The sequence below is a fragment of the Oncorhynchus nerka genome, linkage group LG19 (assembly GCF_034236695.1).
Source record: "Oncorhynchus nerka isolate Pitt River linkage group LG19, Oner_Uvic_2.0, whole genome shotgun sequence".
In the NCBI taxonomy this organism is placed as follows: Eukaryota; Metazoa; Chordata; class Actinopteri; order Salmoniformes; family Salmonidae; genus Oncorhynchus; species Oncorhynchus nerka.
Genome location: NC_088414.1, coordinates 38,371,211 through 38,398,831, shown reverse-complemented (window position 1 = coordinate 38,398,831; position 27,621 = coordinate 38,371,211). Strand labels below are relative to the sequence as shown.

At 43.7% G+C, this 27,621-nt stretch overlaps 1 protein-coding gene and 1 long non-coding RNA gene across 3 annotated transcripts in view; both read left to right on the top strand.

The window, feature by feature from the left end:
- LOC115146853 (serine/threonine-protein kinase TAO1-like) overlaps positions 1-5,216 on the top strand; it is a 45,972-nt gene extending 40,756 nt beyond the window's left edge. The window contains exons 17-21 of the mRNA XM_029688871.2: positions 1,898-2,017; positions 2,623-2,862; positions 3,171-3,383; positions 4,220-4,402; positions 4,492-5,216. Of these exons, the coding sequence (XP_029544731.1) occupies positions 1,898-2,017; positions 2,623-2,862; positions 3,171-3,383; positions 4,220-4,402; positions 4,492-4,977 (1,242 nt within the window). The 3' untranslated portion in view covers positions 4,978-5,216. The remainder of the gene's footprint in view (positions 1-1,897; positions 2,018-2,622; positions 2,863-3,170; positions 3,384-4,219; positions 4,403-4,491) is intronic.
- A 2,600-nt stretch (positions 5,217-7,816) lies between these two features.
- On the top strand, positions 7,817-12,743 carry LOC115146858 (uncharacterized). Of its 2 annotated transcripts, none has more exons than XR_003866236.2 (2): positions 7,817-10,756; positions 10,797-12,743. It is a non-coding gene; the product is annotated as an uncharacterized LOC115146858 (long non-coding RNA). The 2 variants fall into 2 exon arrangements; XR_010460022.1 differs by having other exon boundaries at positions 10,792-12,743.
- Positions 12,744-27,621: the final 14,878 nt, after the last annotated feature.

Genomic DNA, 27,621 nt, shown 5'->3' with positions numbered 1-27,621 from the left:
GCTTGGAGGGTACTATGGTGTTGAATGCTGAGCTGTAGTCAATGTACAGCATTCTTACAAAGGTATTCCTCTTGTCCAGATGGGATAGGGCCGTGTGCAGTGTGATGACGATTGCATCGTCTGTGGACCTATTAGGGCTGTAAGCAAATTGAAGTGGGTCTAGGGTGACAGGTAGGGTGATCTTTGCATAGTCACTCAAAGCATTTCATGATGACAGAAGTGAGTGCTACCGGGCAATCGTCATTTAGTTCAGTTACCTTGGCTTTCTTGGGAACAGGAACAATGGTGGCCATCTTGAAGCATGTTGAGACCGCAGACTGAGATAGGGATTGGTTGAATATGTCCGTAAACACACCAGCCAGCTGGCCTGCGCATGGTCTGAGGACGTGGCTAGGGTTGCCGTCTGGGCCGGCAGCTTTGCAAGGGTTAACGCGTTTAAATGTTTTACTTACGTCGGCCACGGAGAATGGGAGCCCACAGTCTTTGGTAGCGAGCCGCGTCGGTGGCACTGTATTGTCCTCAAAGCGGGCAAAGAAGTTGTTGCATTTGTCTGGAAGCAAGACGTCGATGTTCGCAACGAGGCTGGTTTTCTTTTTGTAATGCATCGCGGAAGTTAGTGTAGCAGTGGTCGAGCGTGTTACTCGCTCATGTACTGCAATCGATATGCTGATAGAATTTAGGTAGCTTTGTTAAAATCCCCCAGATATATGGTTTCCAGTTTGCATAAAGTCCAATGAAATTCCTGGTCTTGGTATCCGCTTGTGGGGGAATATACACGGCTCTGACAATAACGGAGGAGAGTTCTCTTGGGAGATAATATGGTCGGCATTTGATTGTGAGGAATTCTAGGTCAGGTGAACAAAAGGACTTGTATGTTGATACAATTACACAATGAGTTTTTAATCATAGACATACACCCCCGCCCTTCTTCTTACCGGAGAGATGTTTATTTGTCGGCGCGATGCACTGAAAGTCCCGTTTACTGTACTAACTCCGACAGCATGTCCCAAGCTTGCCATGTTTCCGTGAAAGAGTATGTTACAATCCCGGATATCTCTTTGGAAAGCAACTCTTGCTCTAATTTGATCAACTTTGTTAGCAAAATGACTGGACATTAACGAGTAATATACTCTGAAGCGGTGGGTGGTGTGTGCACACCCGAAGCCTCACTAGAAGACCGCTCCGGCACGCTCTCCTCCGGTGGCGTTGTTTTGAGTCGGCCTCTGGAATTAGTTGGAATTCCCTGGGAGGTGCAGACAAAGGATCCGTTTTGGGAAAGTGGTATTCCTGGTCGTAGTGCTGGTTGTTCTGGTAAGTTGACGTCTCTCTGATATATACAATAGTTTTTCCCGGCTGTATGTAATAACACTTAAGGTTTTTTGGGCTAACAATGTAAGAAATAATACATGAACAACCAAAAATACTGCAGTTTCCTAAAGGACTAGAAGCGGAGCTGCCGTCTCTATCGGCACCATCTTTGAGAACAATTGGTTACTTTTTCCACCATTGGTTTGTGGTGGTAAATAGAAGGATACGAATAATATAGATTTCTCTCTTGGTAGATAAACTGTATACCACACTATCATGAGGTATTCTACCTCAGGCGTGCAATACCTCGAGACTTCTGCTATTGTTGTACTCTCTTCATGTATCTGTCTATAAATGTATGGTACTTTTCTAGTATTATTAATTGATGTATGTGAAGTACTTTGTATTGTGTTTTTATGGTACAAAATGGACTATATAAGATATTATACAATATATACCAGAGCAGACGCTTTTATCCAAAGCAACTTAGTCATTCCTGAGCGGGAATCGAATCCACAACCCTTGGTGTTGCAAGATCCATTACCAACTGAGCCACACTGTTTAAGTAAAGTTTGATGTAATTTGTCAGGCTGAGGAGGAAGCCAACTTGTTGAGGAGACAGCGGCAGTACCTGGAGCTGGAGTGTCGACGCTTTAAACGGAGGATACTCATCGCCAGGCACAACGTGGAGCAGGACCTGGCACGAGAGGTACACACACGCAAACACACATCATTCCTATTCACCTCCAAAGGACATGACAGGTTATCGCTCAACACATGGAGCTGTCTTGTGTGAACATTCCTCTCCTTTCTCAATTCATTTATTTTTCATTATCTTTCATGCTCTCTTTCATCCTCTCCTCTCTTAACACCCTCTCTACCTCTCCTCCATTTCTGTTTCAACCCTTCTCTCCTCCTCCTCTCCCTCCATCCCCTTACCACTTTTCATTCACGCTCTCCTTTCTTCCTGTCCTCTATCTCTTTCAACCCCTCTCTTCTCCTGCCTCCATCTCTCTCCCTCCTCTCCCCTTCACCCTCCCCCCACATAGTGAGGCAGGTAACCTAACGGTTAGAGTGTTGGACCAGTAACCGAAAGGTCGCTAGTTCGCATCCCCGAGCAGTCAAGGGGAAAAATGTGCTCTCCAGGGTCGCCAGGCTGACCCTGGCCATGACCCCACTCCCCGAGGGTGTCTCTGGGAGTTGGGATATGCAAAAAAACAACATTTCCATTTAAAACATGTGTAAAAAAGTGTGAAACCCTAAATTATTGTTATATTACTTGTCATTCAATCTCTCTTCTTCTCCCTCTCTCAGGAGTTGAATAAGCGTCAGACCCAGAAGGACTTGGAACATGCCATGCTGCTCAGACATCACGAGTCGATGCAGGAGCTGGAGTTCAGACATCTGGGAACCATCCAGAAGATGAGGGCGGAGCTTATCAGGACACAGCACCAGACAGAACTGACCAATCAGCTGGAGTACAACAAGAGGAGGGAGAGAGAGCTGAGACGCAAACACGTCATGGAGGTCCGACAGCAGCCCAAGAGTTTAAAGGTCAGGAACACACAGACGCTGGCATACACACATACCACACACATATAACACACACATACACACACACACACACACACACATATAACACACACACATATAACACACACACATATATAACACACACACATACCACACACACACACACATACCACACACACACATACCACACACACACACATATATACCACATACACACACACACATATATACCACACACACACATATATACCACACACACACACATATACCACACCACATATATACCACACACACACACCTATTTTACGGGCCTCCACCCCCTCCCCCAGTCTAAGGAGCTGCAGATTAAGAAGCAGTTCCAGGACACGTGTAAGATCCAGACACGTCAGTACAAGGCCCTGAGGAACCACCTGTTGGAGAGCACTCCCAAGGCCGACCACAAGGCTGTGCTCAAGAGGCTGAAGGAGGAGCAGACCAGGAAACTGGCCATCCTGGCCGAGCAGTATGACCACTCTATCAACAACATGCTGTCCACACAGGCTGTGAGTACCACACCACACACACACACACTGTTGTCTCTCTAAACAGGTACCACTAGGCAGGGTAGCCTAGTGGTTAGAGCGTTGGACTAGTAACCGGAAGGTTGCAAGTTCAAATCCCTGAGCTGACAAGGTACAAATCTGTCGTTCTGCCCCTGAACAGGCAGTTAACCCACTGTTCCTAGGCCGTCATTGAAAAATAAGAATTTGTTCTTAACTGACTTGCCTAGTTAAATAAAGTTTAAATAAATAAAACACAGGCAATTTAAAATCTACTTTTTGGGAAGACTTACTAAATATATGTTCACTCCCTAGTCCTAACCCCAAGGGGCTACTGTTTGTGGTAGGGCTGCATAATTAATCAAATTCACGTCAAAATGTGCAATCCATATTGCGAGTGATCCATATCGCATGGAATTGTTTAAATGCTGCTCAGCTGCGTGCTATATCAATTTTTTATTTTTTATTGTTGACTGTTTTTGTAGTGTCTTCCCCACTCCTCTGACACCAAGCCCCGCCCCCTGTCAATCAAGCAGCGCTGTTTATCCTCCTCGCTGTTCGATGCAGTTCTCTTGGTGTTCTGTTCGGTAAAATGATTGTTCCAAACAAGAACGATGCTGGTTTCCACTTTGCTTCGTCATTCTATTTCTATCCCTCCAAGTGTTTGATCTACATTGCAAGTAAAAACAAATGTAAATTTTTTGGGGGGGGGGCCCATATCGTGCTGCCCTAGTTTGTAGCATAGTGCTAAAACTATCCAATGATTTCAGATCTATTTACTGCTGATCTCCACTTTTGTTTTGTCCCCATGCCCTCTGTCCACCCTTCTCCCTCCCCAGCTGCGATTGGACGAGGCCCAGGAAGGGGAGTGTCAGGTGCTGAGGATGCAGCTGCAGCAGGAGTTGGAGCTGCTGAACGCCTACCAGAGTAAGATCAAGATGCAGACAGAAGCCCAGCACGACAGAGAGAGGAAGGATCTGGAGCAGAGAGTGTCGCTCCGCAGGGCTCTTCTGGAACACAAGGTAGGGACGAGGTGTGTGTGTGTGATTTAGTAGGTGTTGGCATCGCTGTGTGTTTCTGACTGTCTCTCTCTCTGTTTGTGTGTCTCCAGATTGAGGAGGAGATGCTGTCTCTGCAGAACGAGCGTGTGGAGCGTATCAGGTCCCTGTTGGAGCGCCAGGCCAGAGAGATAGAGGCCTTTGACTCAGAGTCCATGAGACTAGGCTTCAGCAACATGGTCCTGTCTAACCTGCAGGGCTCTGGCTCAGACACACAGGGCAGCCCAGGGGGGTGGGGAGGAGGGGGGTCCGGACTGTCTCATCATGGTCACAGCCACCACCAGGGGGGGACCAGCTCCCAGCAGCCGTGGGGTCACCCTGTGCTCGCTGGGGGTCCCCCTCCCTGGAGCCTGCATCAGCCCTCTGGGGGAGGGAGTCAGAGGGGGAGTGTGGGAGGGGTGGTGGGGGGGGCCAGGAACAGCCCCCAGGCTATGAGGAGGGCGTCGACATCAGGAGGGGGGCGGAGCGAACAGGCTATGAGCATGAGTGCCAGCATCACCTCTCAGATCTCCAACGGATCACACCTGTCATACACCTAGACACACACACACACATCTAGACACACACACACACACACATCTAGACACACACACACACACATCTAGACACACACAGACACACACACACACATCTAGACACACACACATCTAGACACACACACATCTAGACACACACACACACACACACATCTAGACACACACACACACACACACATCTAGACACACACACACACACACACATCTAGACACACACACACACACACACACACACACACACACACACATCTAGATCACACACACACACACACACATCTAGACATCACACACACACACACACATCTAGACACACACACACACACACATCTAGACACACACACACACACACACATCTAGACACACACACACACACACATCTAGACACACACACACACACACATCTACACACACACACACACACATCTAGACACACACACACACACATCTAGACATCACACACACACACACACATCTACACACACACACACACACACACACATCTAGACACACACACACACACATCTAGACACACACACACACACACATCTAGATACACACACACACACACATCTAGACACACACACACACACACATCTAGACACACACACACACACATCTAGACACACACACACACACATCTAGACACACACACACACACACATCTAGACACACACACACACACACATCTAGACACACACACACACACACATCTAGACACACACACACATCTAGACACACACACACATCTAGACACACACACACACATCTAGACACACACACACACATCTAGACACACACACACATACACACACACATCTAGACACACACACACACACACACATCTAGACATACACACACACACACATCTAGACACACACACACACACATCTAGACACACATACACACACACACACACACATCTAGACACACACACACACACATCTAGACACACACACACACACATCTAGACACACACACACACACATCTAGACACACACACATACACACACACATCTAGACACACACACACACACACATCTAGACACACACACACACACACATCTAGACATAGACACACACACACACACACATCTAGACATAGACACACACACACACACACATCTAGACATACACACACACACACACACACATCTAGACACACACACACACACACATCTAGACACACACACACACACACACATCTAGACACACACACACACACACATCTAGACACACACACACACACACATCTAGACACACACACACACACACATCTAGACACACACACACACACACATCTAGACACACACACACACACACATCTAGACACACACACACACACACATCTAGACACATCTAGACACACACACACACACACATCTAGACACACACACACACACATCTAGACACACACACACACACATCTAGACACACACACACACACATCTAGACACACACACACACACACATCTAGACACACACACACATCTAGACACACACACACACACACACATCTAGACACACACATCTAGACACACACACACACACATCTAGACACACACACACACACACACATCTAGACACACACACACACACACACATCTAGACACACACACACACACACACATCTAGACACACACACACACACACATCTAGACACACACACACACACACATCTAGACACACACACACACACATCTAGACACACACACACACACATCTAGACACACACACACACACACACATCTAGACACACACACACACACACACATCTAGACACACACACACACACACACATCTAGACACACACACACACACACACACACACACACACATCTAGACACACACACACACACACACACATCTACACACACACACACACACACATCACACACACACACACACACATCTAGACACACACACACACACACATCTAGACACACACACACACACACATCTAGACACACACACACACACACACATCTAGACACACACACACACATCTAGACACACACACACACACATCTAGACACACACACACACACACACATCTAGACATACACACACACACACACACATCTAGACACACACACACACACACACACATCTAGACACACACACACACACACACACATCAAGACCCACACACCCACACATCTAGACACCCACACACACACATCTAGACACACCCACACACACACACATCTAGACACACACACACACACACACATCTAGACACATACACACACACACACATCTAGACACACACACACACATCACACACACACACACACATCTAGACACACACACACACACACATCTAGACACACACACACACACACATCTACACACACACACACACACACACACACATCTACACACACACACACACACACACACATCTAGACACACACACACACACACACACACATCTAGACCCACACACACACACACACACACACACATCTAGACACACACACACACACACACACATCTAGACACACACACACACACACACACATCTAGACACACACACACACACACACACACACACACACATCTAGACACACACACACACACACACATCTAGACACACACACACACACACACACATCTAGACACACACACACATCTAGACACACACACACACACATCTAGACACACACACACACACACACATCTAGACACACACACATCTAGACACACACACACACATCTAGACACACACACACACCTAGACACACACACACACACACACACATCTAGACACACACACACACACACACACACATCTAGACACACACACACACACACATCTAGACACACACACACATCACACACACACATCTACACACACACACACACACACACACATCTAGACACACACACACACACACACACATCTAGACACACACACACACACACACACATCTAGACACACACACACACACACACACACATCTAGACACACACACACACACACACACACATCTAGACACACACACACACACACACACATCTAGACACACACACACACACACACACACATCTAGACACACACACACACACACACACACACATCTAGACACACACACACACACACACATCTAGACACACACACACACACACACACACACACATCTACACACACACACACACACACACACACACACACATCTAGACACACACACACACACACACATCTAGACACACACACACACACACACACACATCTAGACACACACACACATCTAGACACACACACACATCTAGATACACACACACACACACACCTAGACACACACACACATCTAGACACACACACAGATCTAGACACACACATCTAGACACACACACACACATCTAGACACACACACACATCTAGACACACATCTAGACACACACACACATCTGTCATCAAATCAAATCAAATGTATTTATATAGCCCTTCTTACATCAGCTGATATCTCAAAGTGCTGTACAGAAACCCAGCCTAAAACCCCAAACAGCAAGCAATGCAGGTGTAGAAGCACGGTGGCTAGGAAAATCTCCCTAGAAAGGCCAAAACCTAGGAAGAAACCTAGAGAGGAACCAGGCTATGTGGGGTGGCCAGTCCTCTTCTGGCTGTGCCGGGTGGAGATTATAACAGAACATGGCCAAGATGTTCAAATGTTCATAAATAACCAGCAGGGTCAAATAATAATACTCAGTCATACACCTAGACACACACACACCTAGACACACACATCTGTCATACACCTAGACACACACACCAAGACAGCGTTTAGAGGGTTGGGTCAGTAACTGAAAGGTCTCTAGTTTAAATCCCCAAGCCGACAAGTTGGTGGGGGGGTCTGTCGACGGCACTTAACCCCAATTGCTTTCAGTAGCCGTGACCCCACTCTCCGAGGGCGTCTCAGGGAGAGTTGGGATATGCAAAAAAACACATTTCCAATTCACACACGTGAAACACTGGTACGTGTGACAGGACTGATATAAAGAGACACCAAATTAGGATTATTAGCTGAAGACACTCTGCACATATACATACCGTTGGTGTCTGATGAAAACCTTGTAACTCCATTTTATCCCAAAACATTTGTATTGAATGCACTAACTCCCCTCCAATATAGACTGAATATTTCCTGACTCTACGACTAAGAACATATGTTTATAATAGCTCCTGAAGTTTGGTAATTATATGTTTGTTAAAAATAAAAACTTTTTTTTCTTTTTTCCCCCCCATTTCTTGAAGTGTCTGTTTTGGAGATGGGCCTACGGGGTTCTCATCAGAAAGCTATGATACACACGTGTGTGTGTGTACACATCTGAGAGTCACAAACACCCACAGCTGGAGTGTAACACACTTAACCAAACACACTTCTCACACACCTGACCAAACACACACACACACGCAGGCCCAGCTCATACATTGTCACACAGCCATACATATACAGGTATCATACACAGTGGATACAGCACACTAGGTTGGGAGTCATAGGGGAAACCAATATCTCTTACTGCATGTGTTTATGGATGTGGGTACGTAAACCCGCAAGGCACTGTGGCCCCTCATGATGAGTTGTGTTTTTATTTTGGCCCCCCACCCCGTTAAGTTAAGTTGCCCGTCCTTGGTATGGACTGACAGGAGACTGTGCTAGAACCTACTGTAGCTGTGCCATAGTCTAATAGTGGCAAACCACGTTTATTTTGGCCCCCCACCCCGTTAAAGTTGCCCGTCCTTGGTATGGACTGACAGGAGACTGTGCTAGAACCTACTGTAGCTGTGCCATAGTCTAATAGTGGCAAACCATGTCGCTCATGTCATGCTGTTTGACATCCACACACACACTTAGTCACTTTTTTTTTTTAAGCACTTTACATTTGTCAATCCTTTACTTGATTTAGTCTTTATGCAGTATGTCACGAACCTGAAACGTCAGGATGCTTATAAGCTGGTTCTAATAAGTTGTGTTCACCACTGATTTCAGACCGTGACGGACACATTTAACAGGGAGTTTGGAACATCGCAGAAAACTTCTCTTGGGTTTTAATCAGTCACGTCCCTGTCAGTCTCTGGTCTGGACGGCCATTTTGATCCAATGACAACAGCACTTTGCCGTGATCATGTGACTTCACAGGGATTCTGGCACTTACTGTACAAACAGACGTAAACACACACTTCCATGAAAAAGTGGATCTCACATGATCCATATTCACCATTTCTTTCTCTTACCTTTTTCTCGCTCACCTTCACCTTTTTATCTCCATCCCTCAAATACACCCCCCCCCCTCCTGACCCTCTCACCTATGGGGCATGGTGTGTGTGAACAGAGTGATACGAGAGGGTGGCGTTATAGAACTGGTACAGGAAGTTAAGGTCAAGTCATAGAGGGATTTTAAGGGAAGATGGGTGGAAGTGAGGATCTGAGGGTTACTGAATAAGAACTGTGAGGTTTACAGAATGTTCAAAGGAGAGTTCTAGAACGGTGGAGGTTGTCTGGGGGTAAACATACTATACACTGCAGTATGCCATACAGACTTTAGTACAGAACAGGTGTAGTACACTACAGTATGCCATACAGACTTTAGTACAGAACAGGTGTAGTACACTACAGTATGCCATACAGACTTTAGTACAGAACAGGTGTAGTACACTACAGTATGCCATACAGACTTTAGTACAGAACAGGTGTAGTACACTACAGTATGCCATACAGACTTTAGTACAGAACAGGTGTAGTACACTACAGTATGCCATACAGACTTTAGTACAGAACAGGTGTAGTACACTACGCCATACAGACTTTAGTACAGAACAGGTGTAGTACACTACAGTATGCCATACAGACTTTAGTACAGAACAGGTGTAGTACACTACAGTATGCCATACAGACTTTAGTACAGAACAGGTGTAGTACACTACAGTATGCCATACAGACTTTAGTACAGAACAGTACAGGTGTAGTACACTATAGACTTTAGTACAGAACAGTACAGGTGTAGTACACTACAGTATGCCATACAGACTTTAGTACAGAACAGTACAGGTGTAGTACACTACAGTATGTCATACAGACTTTAGTACAGAACAGTACAGGTGTAGTACACAAAGTATGCCATACAGACTTTAGTACAGAACAGTACAGGTGTAGTACACTACAGTATGACATACAGACTTTAGTACAGAACAGGTGTAGTACACTACAGTATGCCATACAGACTTTAGTACAGAACAGTACAGGTGTAGTACACTACAGTATGTCATACAGACTTTAGTACAGAACAGTACAGGTGTAGTACACAAAGTATGCCATACAGACTTTAGTACAGAACAGTACAGGTGTAGTACACTACAGTATGACATACAGACTTTAGTAGAGAACAGGTGTAGTACACTACAGTATGCCATACAGACTTTAGTACAGAACAGTACAGGTGTAGTACACTACAGTATGCCATACAGACTTTAGTACAGAACAGTACAGGTGTAGTACACTACAGTATGACATACAGACTTTAGTACAGAACAGTACAGGTGTAGTACACTATAGACTCTAGTACAGAACAGTACAGGTGTAGTACACTACAGTATGACATACAGACTTTAGTACAGAACAGTACAGGTGTAGTACACTACAGTATGCCAATCAGACTATAGTACAGAACAGTACAGGTGTTGGTTTATGACTGCTGAATGTCCTTTTGGGTGGGTGGTGATGCTGCTGTTGCTCCTGCACCGCCCCCTGTCGTTACCCCCCGACCCCCTCCTCAAATAGACAGACAGACCCCTCTCTCTCTCTATATATATATATATATATAAAGGTGGGGGGAGGTGTGGTAAAAGAAGATATATATATATAAATAGTTAACAGCAATTTCATGTGGGATGTATAGGAAATAATGTGTTAATATTGTACATTTTTAGAATTGAAAAAAAATCGACATTTAAAAATAAATCCAAGTTGAGACCAATTAACTGCTTGTATTGTGAAGACACAAATCTCTGTGATAACTGACATGGTCTTTAACAATGCTTTGAAATAAGGAAATGAATGAAAAAAACATGATCAACAACACCTTGTACATACACACACACACACACAACGTGTGGTCCTGGAGTAGTGTTATTAGATTCTGTTGGGGTTCTATCGAGTTCCGTTGGATCCCATTAAATTCCGTTGGATTCTATTGTCTCTACTTGTTCAGACTCGCTACTGACCTGTGTACTATTCTCCAGCTTCTCTTGTCCAATCATTCTTTCTGCAAAGAACCTTCAGGTCTCTCCCCAAACTGAGGAGGATGTGCTGTACTCCTCTTCCTTTTAATGGTTTTAATTTGCTGTTCGGGTTTTTATTTCTCTTATCGAGAGAAATGGTTGTTTTTTTATCTACATCGATTGATGTAATTCAGTTGGTCAGATTATGATGACATCTAGATTATACTCTGAATGGTCAGATTAAAATAAGAGATCCACTCTGGTTCATCCTTGGAGAGACGGGATCTCTACGGTCTGATCAGTAGAGTTACTGGAACCATTCCCACGCCATGCAATCTGTATTAAACTGGATAGGTTGTGCAAAAAAAGATGAATGTCTTACATAAAAGAATATATACAATTATAGAAAAAGTGATTTTAAAAAATGTTTAAAAGAAATTGAGAAAGAATGTTTTAGGAGACAAATGTAATATTTTGTTTGTAATGACTTATTTTGTTTGGCAGAGGGCTACTGAACAAAGATTCCACTGTAATAAAGTCCTTTTAGTTCTTCTGTGTCCTGTCGGTCTAGTGGGGGGTTTCATCGTGAGTGTGCACACTGCTTATTTAGAAACCGCAAGAGTATGGGTTACATGCACACAATAATACGATTTATTGTGAATATTCTGATTTTTAAAACGTTTACATGCTTTGCAAGAATAACGATTGTCCCAAATAAATCCTGTTTCCATGGACACGTCTGAAATCAGACTACCTGATGGGACTCTGATAAATGCAGAAAATCGCCAGTTGAAATAAACTTATTTTTGGGAAGCCTATTTTATATAATAATAATAATCATTTGAAAGATTGCTCTGAAAACCATGTTTTAACCGGTGTACGCTTAAGATCAGCAGAGTAAGGTGTTTTACATGACAATCAGTTTAATATTGAGTTATTAGTGTGCGTACTCAATGACAGTAGATGAATATAAATCCTTATCTTTAATCAAAGAAGATATAAACCAAACACGTGACCATGAACAAACAGTAGATATTGGTTACTAACAATGACAGGAAAGAGTCCCTAGTGGGCTAAGCCGATAGGACGGCTTGTGGACAAAGGGAAAGGTGTGGGACTGAGAAAGAGCGGGAAAGACCAATGGATTCATTCCACACAGTCTATAGTTACATCTGAACCTGTTTTAACGATACTCCCGAATCTCTATGATCAAAATATTTTCTTGATTATACTTTTAACAGAACTGGGATTTACATCAATGTGCGTTCACCCTATTGCTTCCACCTATCAAGTTGTTTCAGAGTGCTTAGTGAGGAGGGGTTAGAGATTCTTCTGGACAGGACCTAAATATACTGGCCTAATAACCACATGCGCTGGAGATATGCCTTATTGGGACAGTGGTTAGAGCGATAATTGGTGCTGGTGGGTTCGAGACCCAGGCCAGCAATATACACTGCTCAAAAAAATAAAGGGAACACTTAAACAACACAATGTAAATCCAAGTCAATCACACTTCTGGGAAATCAAACTGTCCACTTAGGAAGCAACACTGATTGACAATACATTTCACAAGCTGTTGTGCAAATGGAATAGACAACAGGTGGAAATTCTAGGCATTTAGCAAGACACCCCCAATAAAGGAGTGGTTCTGCAGGTGGTGACCACAGACCACTTCTCAGTTCCTATGCTTCCTGGCTGATGTTTTGGTCACTTTTGAATGCTGGCGGTGCTTTCACTCTAGTGGTAGCATGAGACGGAGTCTACAACCCACACAAGTGGCTCAGGTAGTGCAGCTCATCCAGGATGGGACATCAATGCGACATGTGGCAAAAGGTTTGCTGTGTCTGTCAGCGTAGTGTCCAGAGCATGGAGGCGCTACCAGGAGACAGGCCAGTACATCAGGAGACGAATCAAATTTTATTTGTCACATACACATGGTTAGCAGATGGTAGTGCGAGTGTAGCGAAATGCTTATGCTTCTAGTTCCGACAATGCAGTAATAACCAACAAGTAATCTAGCTAACAATTCCAAAACTACTACCTTATAGACACAAGTGTAAGGGGATAAAGAATATTTACATAAAGATATATGAATGAGTGATGGTACAGAGCGGCATAGGCAAGATACAGTAGATGGTATTGAGTGCAGTATATACATATGAGATGAGTATGTAAACAAAGTGGCATAGTTAAAGTGGCTAGTGATACATGTATTACATAAGGATGCAGTAGATGATATAGAGTACAGTATATACGTATACATATGAGATGAATAATGTAGGGAACATTATATTAGGTAGCATTGTTTAAAGTGGCTAGTGATGTATTTTACATCATTTCCCATTATTAAAGTGGCTGGAGTTGAGTCAGTGTGTTGGCAGCAGCCACTCAATGTTAGTGGTGGCTGTTTAACAGTCTGATGGCCTTGAGATAGAAGCTGTTTTTCAGTCTCTCGGTCCCAGCTTTGATGCACCTGTACTGACCTCGCCTTCTGGATGATAGCGGGGTGAACAGGCAGTGGCTCGGGTGGTTGCTGTCCTTGATGATCTTTATGGCCTTCCTGTGACATCGGGTGGTGTAGGTGTCCTGGAGGGCAGGTAGTTTGCCCTAGGTGATGCGTTGTGCAGACCTCACTACCCTCTGGAGAGCCTTACGGTTGTGGGCGGAGCAGTTGCCGTACCAGGCGGTGATACAGCCCGACAGGATGCTCTCGATTGTGCATCTGTAGAAGTTTGTGAGTGCTTTTGGTGATAAGCCGAATTTCTTCAGCCTCCTGAGGTTGAAGAGGCGCTGCTGCGCCTTCTTCACGATGCTGTCTGTGTGGGTGGACCAATTCAGTTTGTCTGTGATGTGTACGCCGAGGAACTTAAAACTTACTACCCTCTCCACTACTGTTCCATTGATGTGGATAGGGGGGTGTTCCCTTTGCTGTTTCCTGAAGTCCACAATCATCTCCTTAGTTTTGTTGACGTTGAGTGTGAGGTTATTTTCCTGACACCACACTCCGAGGGCCCTCACCTCCTCCCTGTAGGCCGTCTCATCGTTGTTGGTAATCAAGCCTATCACTGTTGTGTCGTCCGCAAACTTGATGATTGAGTTGGCCCGTCAGGAAGTCCAGTACCCAGTTGCACAGGGCGGGGTCGAGACCCAGGGTCTCGAGCTTGATGACGAGCTTGGAGGGCACTATGGAGGAGGCCGTAGGAGGGCAACAACCCAGCAGCAGGACCGCTACCTCCGCCTATGTGCAAGGAGGAGCAGGAGGAGCACTGCCAGAGCCCTGCAAAATGACCTCCAGCAGGTCACAAATGTGCATGTGTCTGCTCAAACGGTCAGAAACAAACTCCATGAGGGTGGTATGACGTCCACAGGTGGGGGTTGTGCTTACAGCTCAACACCGTGCAGGACGTTTGGCATTTGCCAGAGAACACCAAGATTGGCAAATTCGCCACTGGCGCCCTGTGCTCTTCACAGATGAAAGCAGGTTCACACTGAGCACATGTGACAGACGTGACAGTCTGGAGACGCCGTGGAGAACGTTCTGCTGCCTGCAACATCCTCCAGCATGACCGGTTTGGCGGTGGGTCAGTCATGGTGTGGGGTGGCATTTCTTTGGGGGCCCGCACAGCCCTCCATGTGCTCGCCAGAGGTAGCCTGGCTGCGATTAGGTACCGAGATGAGATCCTCAGACCCCCTGTGAGACCATATGCTGGTATGGTTGGCCCTGGGTTCCTCCTAATGCAAGACAATGCTAGACCTCATGTGGCTGGAGTGTGTCAGCAGTTCCTGTAAGAGGAAGGCATTGATGCTATGGACTGGCCCGCCCGTTCCCCAGACCTGAATCCAATTGAGCACATCTGGGACATCATGTCTCGCTCCATCCACCAACGCCACGTTGCACCACAGACTGTCCAGGAGTTGGCGGATGCTTTAGTCCAGGTCTGGGAGGAGATCCCTCAGGAGACCATCCGCCACCTCATCAGGAGCATGCCCAGGCGTTGTAGGGAGGTCCTACAGGCACGTGGAGGCCACACACACTACTGAGCCACATTTTGACTTGTTTTAAGGACATTACATCAAAGTTGGATCAGCCTGTAGTGTGGTTGTCCACTTTAATTTTGAGTGTGACTGCAAATCCAGACCTCCATGGGTTGATACATTTGATATCCATTGATAATTTTTGTGTGGTTTTGTTGTCAGCACATTCAACTATGTAAAGAAAAAAGTATTTAATAAGAATATTTCATTAATTCAGATCTAGGATGTGTTATTTTAGTGTTCCCTTTATTTTTTTGAGCAGTGTACATTGAAATGCTAATCCTTCACACATACGGCTGCTCATTCGAGAATGATTGCAAGTATATATTTACACCCGTATGTCATTGTCTGTTGGAATCCGGTCCGTCTGCTGGAGAGTTGATCAGTCTCTCTCTGGTTACGTTTACCCGAAGATCAAAGTATTTAGTGGTTAAAATGGATACTTCAGAGTACCATTCAGAAATGTTCTCATAGAATAGATGTTACGGCGGTTGTCTGTATTCTCGTCCTCGGTTTACGTCATTTCCAGCTGCAGACTAGTAATTTGTGTCTAAGATTTGCTCTCATTCTGTAGGGATCGATGGTCTCAGATGAACCATTTCCAGTCGTGTAGCCAACGCTCCACGTGATATAGTCTTGTCCTTTGGTAGAGTTGAAGTTTCAACCACTTCGCACACCAGCGTCACCCGGCATGTTTTGGTCTCGGAAATTCAACCATTTGCAACCTCGGCTCACGCTGGGGTTTGCTTAGTCTGGGGTGAATTTCATCAGGAGTGGGTTTTATGCGTTCCAGTAGAAAACACCAATGTAATTTCTATGCTCACGTGGGCGTAGCCACTGACTAGTTAAATCCATACTCTCATTTAGAAGGTTAACATCACATTACTTCTTTTCACAAATAGTTTCATGTTTATTCACATACGTTTCACAATATTTAGATGTAAACCTGACAGCTGGGAAATTTGCACTTTTTAAGATATACCGTTTTGTGTGTTTCCTGTCTTTCATGAGGTCAAATTAAACACACTCAACATAACTGTTCCTTAAGTGTCCACGGACCATTCCCACACTCTCAAAAGTAGACATACTGTTTAAGTCTCCCATTTTGGCAATTTAGGAGTTTGGCCAAGTGAAGTCCCTTGTTCTCTCAAATCAAATTTTATTGATCACATACAGATGGTTAGCAGATGTTAATGCGAGTGTAGCGAAATGCTTATGCTTCTAGTTCCGACCATGCAGTAATATCTAACAAGTAATCTAACAATTTCACAAAAATGACCTTATACACACAAGTGTAAAGGAATGAATAAGAATATGTATATATAAATATATGGATGAGCGATGGCCGAACGGCACAGGCAAGATGCAGTAGATGGTATAGAGTACAGTATATACATATGAGTGAGTAATGTAGGGAATGTAAACTATATAAAGTGGCATTGTTTAAAGTGACTAGTGATGCATTACATCCAATTTTTTATTATTAAAGTGGCTAGAGATTTAAGACAGTATATTGGCAGCAGCCACTCAATGTTAGTGATGGCCTTGAGATAGAAGCTGTTTTTCAGTCTCTCGGTCCCAGCTTTGATGCAACTGTACTGACCTCGCCTTCTGGATGATAGCGGGGTGAACAGGCAGTGGCTCGGATGGTTGTTGTCCTTGATGATCATTTTGGCCTTCCTGTGACATTGGGTGGTGTAGGTGTCTTGGAGGGCAGGTAGTTTGCCCCGGTGATGCGTTGTGCAGACCTCACTACCCTCTGGAGAGCCTTGCAGTTGTGGGCAGAGCAGTTGCCGTACCAGGCGGTGATACAGCCCAACAGGATACTCTCGATTATGCATCTGTAAAAGTTAGAGTGTTTTTGGTGACGAGCCAAATTTCATCAGCCTCTTGATGTTGTTGCGCTGTTGCAGCCTCTTCAAAATACTGCAGTCTCTGTGCTCTCTCTGCATGACCACGGGGAGAGAGTCTCTGCCAGGAATTTAAGACCTGAGACACTAAAACCTGGGTTTAGGAGAGCGTGAGAGAGCGGGGGAAGCCACAATCTACACCCAGAAAGGGCCACATCATGACAGTGGGTTGCGACTCAAGACACCTCAATTGGTAGTCACCAAGCAAAAAAGTTTGAGAACACCTGACCTAGAGGGTTTCAACCTAGGGGGCACTTTTTTGCTTTAAGGCTAGATACAAGCGGTACATTTCCCAAGGAAGACTTGACTCTGATGCACATGGGGATGACTTTGGTTTGTCTCTATGACATTCAAAAGCTGGACTTTGTTTGGGGGAAGTAATCCTACAATTTGTGACTCTGTCGCTATCAATTGATCTATTCATTTACAGTTGAAGTTGGAAGTTTACAATACACCTTAGCCAAATACATTTAAACTTAGTTTTTCACCATTCCTGACAGTAAAAATCCCTGTCTTAGGTCAGTTAGGATCACCAATTTATTTTAAGAACATAACATGTCAGAATAATACTAGAGAGAATGATTTATTTCAGATTGTATTTCTTTCATCACATTCCCAGTGGGTCAGAAGTTTACAGACACGCAATTAGTATTTGGTAGCATTGCCTTCAAATTGTTTAACTTGGGTCAAAAGTTTCAGGTAGCCTTCCACAAGCTTCCCACAATAAGTTGAGTGAATTCTGGCCCATTCCTCCTGACAGAGCTGGTGTAACAGAGTCAGGTTTGTAGGTCTCCTTGCTTGCACACTTTTTCAGTTCTGTCCACAAATTTTCTACAGTATTGAGGTCAGGGCTTTGTGGTGGCCACTCCAATACCTTGACTGTGTTGGCCTTAAGCCATTTTGCCACAACTTTGGAAGTATGCGGAGGGTCATTGTCCATTTGGAAGACCCATTTGCGACCAAGCTTCAACTTCCTGACTGGTGTCTTGAGCTTCAATATATCCACATATTTTCCTGCCTCATGATGCCATCTATTTCGTGAAGTGCACCAGTCCCCCCTGCAGCAAAGCACCACCACAACATGATGCTGCCACCCCCGTGCTTCACGGTTGGGATGGTGTTTTTTGGCTTGCAAGCCTCCCCCTTTTCCTCCAAACATAACGATGGTGATTATGGCCAAATAGTTATATTTTTGTTTCATCAGACGAGAGGACATTTCTCCAAAACGTACGATCTTTGTCCCCATGTGCAGTTGCAAACCGTAGTCTGGCTTTTTTATGGCGGTTTTGGAGCAGTGGCTTCTTCCTTGCTGAGAGGCCTTTCAGGTTGTGTCAATATAGGACTCGTTTTACTGTGGATATAGATACTTTTCTACCTGTTTCCTCCAGCATCTTCACAAGTTCCTTTGCTGCTGTTCTGGGATTGATTTGCACTTTTCGCACCAAAGTATGTTCACTAGGAGACAGAACGCGTCTCCTTCCTGAGCGGTATGTCGGCTGCATGGTCCCATGGTGTTTATACTTGCATACTATTGTTTGTACAGATGAACGTGGTACCTTCAGGCGTTTTGTAAATTGCTCCCAAGGATGAACTAGACTTGTGGAAGATTTTAAAAAATGTTCTTAGGTCTTGGCTGATTTTCCCATGATGTAAAGCAAAGAGGCACTGAGTTTGAAGGTAGGCCTTGAAATACATCCACAGGTACAACTCCAATTGACTCAAATGATGTAAATTAGCCTATCAGAAGCCTCTAAAGCCATGACATAATTTTCTGGAATTTTCCAAGCTGTTTAAAGGCACAGTCAACTTAGTGTATGTAAACTTCTGACCCACTGGAATTGTGATACAGTGAATTATAAGTGAAATAATCTGTCTGTAAACAATTGTTGGAAAAAATACTTGTGTCATGCGCAAAGTGGATGTCCTAACCAACTTGCCAAAGCTATAGTTTGTTAACAAGAAATTTGTGGAATGGTTGAAAAACAAGTTTGAAAAACTCCAACCTAACTGTATGTAAAAGAGTATGTATAACTTGAGGGTTTGTATAAATTATGATAATTAAACATTTGGGGTAATCTGGTCTAGACTTTATTTTCACTACTACTACTACGTGTTGTAGTACACAAGTCAGCATTCCAGACCACATATGGATTGTCTCGTCCCGGTGCCTGATACATATTTACTTAGTCTTGTATGGACTCAGTCTCAGACAGTGAGGACTAGGGTTGCAAAGGGTCGGAAAATTTCCGGTAAATTTCCATGGGAAGTTAAGGAGTGTTTCTTAAATTCATTAAATACATCACATCAGTTAGTTTATAACAGTGAACCTTTTTTGTGGGATACACAAGGCAATTCTTGGTCAATCTCCAATTCAATGGAATTGCAACCCTCTGCATGCACAGTGTATTCTTCCATCACATGTACAGCTGATTCTCAAGATCTTGCACACGAATGAGATGCTATTGAGCCCACACTACTAGATCATCAAGAACTTCAAGGAGAGCGGTTCAATTGTTGTGAATAAGGCTTCAGGGCGCCCAAGAAAGTCCAGCAAGCACCAGGACCATCTCCTAAAGTTGATTCAGTTGCGGGATCAGGGCACCACCAGTACAAAGCTTGCTCAGGAATGGCAGCAGGCAGGTGTGAGTACATCTGCACACACAGTGAGACGAAGACTTTTGGAGGACGGCCTGGTGTCAAGAAGGGCAGCAAAGAAGCCACTTCTCTCCAGGAAAAACATCAGGGACAGACTGATATTCTGCATAAGCTACAGGGATTGGACTGCTGAGGACTGGGGTAAAGCCTGATGAATCCCCTTTCCCATTGTTTGAGGCATCCGTAAAAAAGCTTGTTCGGAGAAGACAAGGTGAGCGCTACCATCAGTCCTGTGTCATGCCAACAGTAAAGCATCCTGAGACCATTCATGTGTGGGGTTGCTTCTCAGCCAACGGCTTACTCACAATTTGTCCTAAGGACACAGCCTTGAATAAAGAATGGTACCAACACATCCTCCGAGAGCAACTTCTCCCAACCATCCAGGAACAGTTTGGTGATGAACAATGCCTTTTCCAGCATGATGGAGCACCTTGCCATAAGGCAAAAGTGATAAGTGGCTCAGGGAATAAAACATCGATATTTTGGGTCCATGGCCAGGAAACTCCCCAGACCTTAATCCCATTGAGAACTTGTGGTCAATCCTCAAGAGGCGGGTGAACAAACAAAAACACACAAATTCCTTCTTTGGACACTATCTTAGCAAAACCTCCAAACCAGCTTCAATGCCATACAGCACTCCTTCCGTGGCCTACAACTGCTTTTAAATGCTAGTAAAACTAAATGCATTCTCTTCAACCAATTGCTGCCTGCAGCCGCCTTCCCGACTAGCATCACTACTCTGGATGTTCTGACTTAGAAAATGTCGAACGTTACACATACCATGGTGTCTGGTTAGACTGTAAACTCTCCTTCCTGACTCATATTAAACATCTCCAATCTAAAATTTTAGCACACACACATGCTCCAGCAGGTATATTTCAAATCAAATGTATTTATATAGCCCTTCGTACATCAGCTGATATCTCAAAGTGCTGTACAGAAACCCAGCCTAAAACCCCAAACAGCAAGCAATGCAGGTGTAGAAGCACGGTGGCTAGGAAAAACTCCCTAGAAAGGCCAAAACCTAGGAAGAAACCTAGAGAGGAACCAGGCTATGTGGGGTGCCGGGTGGAGATTATAACAGAACATGGCCAAGATGTTCAAATGTTCATAGATGACCAGCATGGTCAAATAATTAATAATCACAGGCAAAACAGTTGAAACTGGAGGTGGACTGGGGACAGCAAGGAGTCATCATGTCAGGTAGTCCTGAGGCATGGTCCTAGAGCTCAGGTCAGGCAGAACAGTTGAACATTTCACTGGTTATCCCCAAAGCCAACACCTCCTTTGGCCTCCTTTCCTTCCAGTTCTCTGCTGCCAATGACTGGAACGAATTGCAAAAATCACTGAAGCTGGAGACATATCTCCCTCTCTTACTTTAAGCATGAAATATCAGAGCAGTTTGAAATAAAATAAATATATAAACGTGTGTGTGTGTGTGTGGGTGGTGGGCGGTGGAGAGGTGTGAGTATTGCTCCTCCCCCTGTAGCCTGCCTCTGCACAGTATGGGTTCTCCATCTTCCTCTACAAAAGGCAAGAAAGACAAATTCAAAAAGCTAAGCATATTAAGCAGATCCTCATATCTCTACATTGACTACCAGTATCTAATATTAACTTAATGTATTTTCTGCATATAAAACAACATTCACTTGCAAACATGACATACAATTTGTATTTCATATAGAATTGCAATAAATTAATGAACAAAAACTTTCCTTGCCTTTTCTAGGAAACAGTCTCTGGTTTGTCCCAGAATCCGTTGTCAATTTCCATGTAACGACCTGTGACTTGCCTCGCTCGTGGGATGGTACACAGGATGTCTTGAAACGGGTACGAAAGGATGTCTTCGCGGGCTGGCCAGCGAAACCTGTTGGCCCCAATCCTTTTCATTCAACGAACCTTGACGTGTGTCAAGTTGACCATTTGTACTTCAGCACACACCATTTGCCAACAACCTCAGAACTTTGCCACTGATCTCTGGTTGTGGGAGCCTTCTGTCGATTGAATGTGAAATGCTTTGCATTAAAGCGCTCACAGCTCAGATGTTGTCTTGCTGTGAACAAGCAGCTGACGTCCCTGTAGGTCAGCTCTCCATGGCCTAGGGTTACTGAACATCAGGGACATCAGTCCCCTTGTTGACAAGACTGTCAGCCAGCCTCTTCAGGGCCCTGCCCACTCCATCCGGGGCACCCTTGCCGTGGCTTGCCTCAAAGAAGTTCCACATTCCAGTAGTGAATCCTCTTCTGAACAGCTCAGTACTAAACAGGAACACATTCCCTCGCTGCTTGTACTGAGTGCAAGGGCCATCACTGTAAAAATGGATAGTGGTAACCTCTGGATGTGCACTCTGCACATAATCAAGCACTGGTGACAAGTGCTGCCAGATTGCTGGTGGGCCCTTCTTGTCTGGAGGGGGACACTGTGCAGAAGGACACTGGTCGGGGGGTTGTATGCACATAAAGCACACCTGTGTGCAATGTTGCCTGCTGGTGTGATGCTCTGAAGTGGACCGTCTGTATTTCTGTGGCGTACTTAGAGGTCATTTTCGGAAAAGTCAACATGAATTAAGCGTTCATGTGCTTTGAAGCCTTGTTTCAGTGCCCTGTAGTGGGTAAATTGATTCTTGATGTTGTAAGTGTGCATCTTAAACTTGCGCAGCATCAGGTTCAGCTGTTCCAGCAGTTGCTCTTGGGTGGTCTGTAACTCTTTTTTGATGGTGACTATGAATGTGCCGCCATTGGGGTCATTCTTGTGCTCCTTATCCACAGTTGTCCACTGGACATAAGTCACTTCATTCTTATCATTGTATTGGCCAGAGACATGGGACGAGAGGTCCTTGCACACCGCATAGTCTCCATACATGCACTTCATGCACTCCGTGTTGCCTGTGACGGATTTTAGAAGTTCATCAGGATTGAAAGTGCTGATTATCTTCAGGTGGTGCAGTTTCTGTACGATAAAACTGAGATTTTAATGCTGTTTGCACATGCAAGTCTCCTGGTCACTTAGAGGTGGGTGAACAACCCAAAAGGGGCTCAGTGAGCAGAAGAGGGAGTATGAGATCGACCCATCATGTTCTGCCAAAAACTTCACATGTAGAATTTTCATCGTGTCCAAAACGAACCTCTTCTGATTTTTTTTCTGGAGTGAGGGTCTGCCTCTTCCCAGTCGTAATTCAACTGATATCAGCCCTGGTGTAAAAATCTCAGACTTTATGAAGACATCTACCACCCTATTGTTTCACTTCCCTTGGTAGTTTAAGTTTTAGTGCTGCATTCATCAGCCACATTGTCTTTGAAAACCCAAACAAACTTTGGGAAAGACATTGCAGCCTATGTTTTCCTGTCACTATCTTTGAGATGAGTTGCCTTTCCCTTTCTTCCCGTGAGTTGCTGTGCCTCTGTCGGATGTCCTCCACTAAGGTGTCATGGAAGAGAAGGGTTTTTTGCATTGTAGCGCGTGGTAGCGGTCTCATTTGTTTGCCAACTTTTGTACATGGAGATGGATAATTCTGTTTCATACGCTGAATTGTTTTCTTTTTCCTCTCCTTTTTTTCGTGTTTGTGTCTGTAGCTGCTTTTGTATCTCTTCAGTTTGTTTCCGGAGCTTCTCTGTCTTTCACTTCCTTTTAAGCCCTTCATCCTTTTGCCTAAAACACACAAGTACATCACAGTAGTTGTTAATTAATAAGTGGCTACAATAAAATGTTACCCTATATGCCCTATTAACCAGCCATCAATCATTTTACACATAATCCATTTAACACACTAGCACTAACTCTCATCCTGATCTTGACTGCATGGCTCTGGATGATCTGCTCTGTCTGGTGAAAGCTGCGGGCTACCTAGAGGTGTGGTGAGGTGCTTTAGGGCTTCTTCCCTGGACTTGATCCTATAGTAAGTCTCCCTCCACTCTTTGTGATGTCTGCGCTTTTCCTTCTTACTAATGTTATTGACTGTTTTCTTCCTGCCTGATGTTATGTCCTCCCTGTATTTCTGCTGTTCCTTCTTACTAAGTGCAGTATCATCTCATTTCTGCTGTTCCTTCTTCAAGTATCTGACTGTTTTCTCCCTGCCTGATGTTATGTCCTCCCTGTATTTCTGCTGTTCCTTCTTCAAGTATCTGTCTCTCCTTCCTGGGTCGGCATCACGTCGAGTGTGACAGCGCGGCTGCTTCTCTGCAGAACTTAATCGATTGGCTCCCTGTAAGTAATGTGTTCACATTTCAAAACCGAAAACACCATCAGTAATTCAAACTGTGAAACTTAAAATCAAGAGAATAGTATTATAATGAATCAATGTATATACCAGATACACATTTAAAATGGCTATTTCATTCCAACTTCTCACTCCTGTTACTCTTATTCAGTTACTCATATGAAGGGTAACAGGACTGAAAGTAACAGGACTGAGTTTTTAGCATAGCATTAGCAAATACATGAAATGTAGCCACATGGCATCAATGTTAATAGCATGAGAACACTTAGCACCTTCAAGTGGTTTACCAAAACTATCTTGGAAAAAAAACAACACAAAACACAACATCTAAGAAATACATTTAGGTAACAGGACTGTACGTTGAGATTGACATTCTCAGTCATACTTACAATATGATAAAAAATACAGGAAGAAAGAGTGAGAACCTGGGGACACGACTAAAATGTCAATTTGAACTATATTCTGAATTTCCAATGAGAAAATGTATTTTATGTCTAAATTGGAAATAGAGTCACACAATAACACAGAAGATTTGTGAAGGATTCTAATCATAATATTTGAAGTGTAGTGTTAGTGGGGATGGACTAAAATAAAAACAAATGCAGTGTTCTCGGTAGTTTTCATTAAGGTTTTAAAATCTTAAAAGGCATCTTAAAATTGCATTTAGGACAATGTGCAGGACATACCTGTTAAAAAGGAATTGAAATATTTAGGGATTGCTATCACTAAAAACATTTCAGATAGAGAATCTTTAAACATTGATAGTAGAATTCAGTGGCTGCAACGAGATATGTCAGTTTTGGGCCATATTATTTTGTCCAAGACTGATGGTTTATCTAGAATAATTTACCCAAGTCAGTCCATATTTATTTTATTCTAATAACATCAAAAAAGTACATTTGATTATATTTATATTTATTTGGAGGAATAAAACGCATTATATCCGGAAATTTCAATAAGTGAAGTACTTTGATCATGGAGGTTTACAGTTGGGAGTCATTAGTGGGTACTTTTCAGATTAAATGGTTGTAATTATGTCTATCTAATCCTCTGTGGGGTGTCATTTCCCTAACAGTCTGTTTCATAAACTTTGTGGACTTGAATTCCGACCTGGTGTTTTATAAATGTATTATCAAAGTAGTGTAGTGGAGGTATACAACATATTCATTATGTAGCACAATAGAGAAATCATGCACAAAGTAGCCTATACAAAGCACGTGAAATATATTTGCATGCACACAGCCTAGTCTCAGCCAAATGGAACAGCTCACAGAATGACATCGGTAGCCGGTAGGTAGGAAAGATCTTACAATTTATGCTAAATACCAGTAAATGCTAACTAAGGTAACAATGGGTATGCAAACCAGGTGATGAAAAAGTTTGGTCCTTAGTCTTGGTTAGTAGGCTATTTGCGATGTGTAATCTAGTCATCATGCACTGTTTGCATGAACATCTCTTAAGGCTTCCCCCTTAAAATGTCCCAATTCAATGTTGACTGCAATGTAGGGCAACTACACCCTAAAAATATATTTTTTTGATTTTTCCCAGACCTCAAAAATGGTCTCCTGGTGTGGTTTAAACATTGTTGTAGACTTTGAACATCATTTTTTTTTTTTTTGGTGTGTTATTTTTGAGAGTAAAGTTTGGAAATCTATAGGAAAACATAGGATTGTTCACACAGGACCCCCTTCTCCAGACACCACTGCATAGACCCCTTTCTGTGTTTGCAAATATTGACGCAAGAGTGCGATGCCCGCAAATTGGTGGCAGAACAAGGGGGTGTTCTCATAGAATAGCAGCAAAAAAAAGCCTCTATTTACATGTTGCTTATGAGTGCATTTCACACTAATTTTCGATTATACTTGGATTTTAAGGCTCATATGAATGTTCCGCTTAATATAATGTTTGTGTCATCATCGCAAATCAACTGCATTATACTTAAAAAAACACTTCAACTCCAACCAGTAAATGGCTATTTGGCTAGCTTTTGCTACAGCCTATATCAATGAGCGTTAGCGTTCTAGCTAACAAAATGCTGCATTCAAAATAGTTATTTTGCAAAGATCACAACCAAATATAATCTTAGCGACTATTCAAGCAAGAATCAAAACATCATTGTAAGCATATGAGAACTCAAAAAAAGTGATAAAAAAGTACATCTAGGCTATGTTGAATGGGCACAGATGGCGATGGCTTTCTTACTGTCGCCGAGAGTCGCACACATCTGTGTGTGAGGTCAGTGTGTCGTGCACTGGAAAAGTGTCTATAGGGCCGATAGAAAGACAGCAGTCCATTCCCTCAGACATAATAAGCCAGTAGGTCCCAGTCATAAGAATACAAAACACAACCATTAAGCATTTCTCAATCAAAATGTACAAATAGGATTTCCCATTGCAAAAAAAAACATTTCACATTAAGCACACAAAGTAACCGGAGATCTAAAGTTTAAATGCAACGATGTTTCACACACGTTATTTTCAAAGAGATAACAGCATGTGAGCTGCAAATAAAAAAACACACTTCCACTCACCAGATGGTGATCTTTTCAAACTCAACTTCTTGTTGAAAGTTCATCTTGAAAAGGGAGAAGCTAACAAATTAGCAACAACATC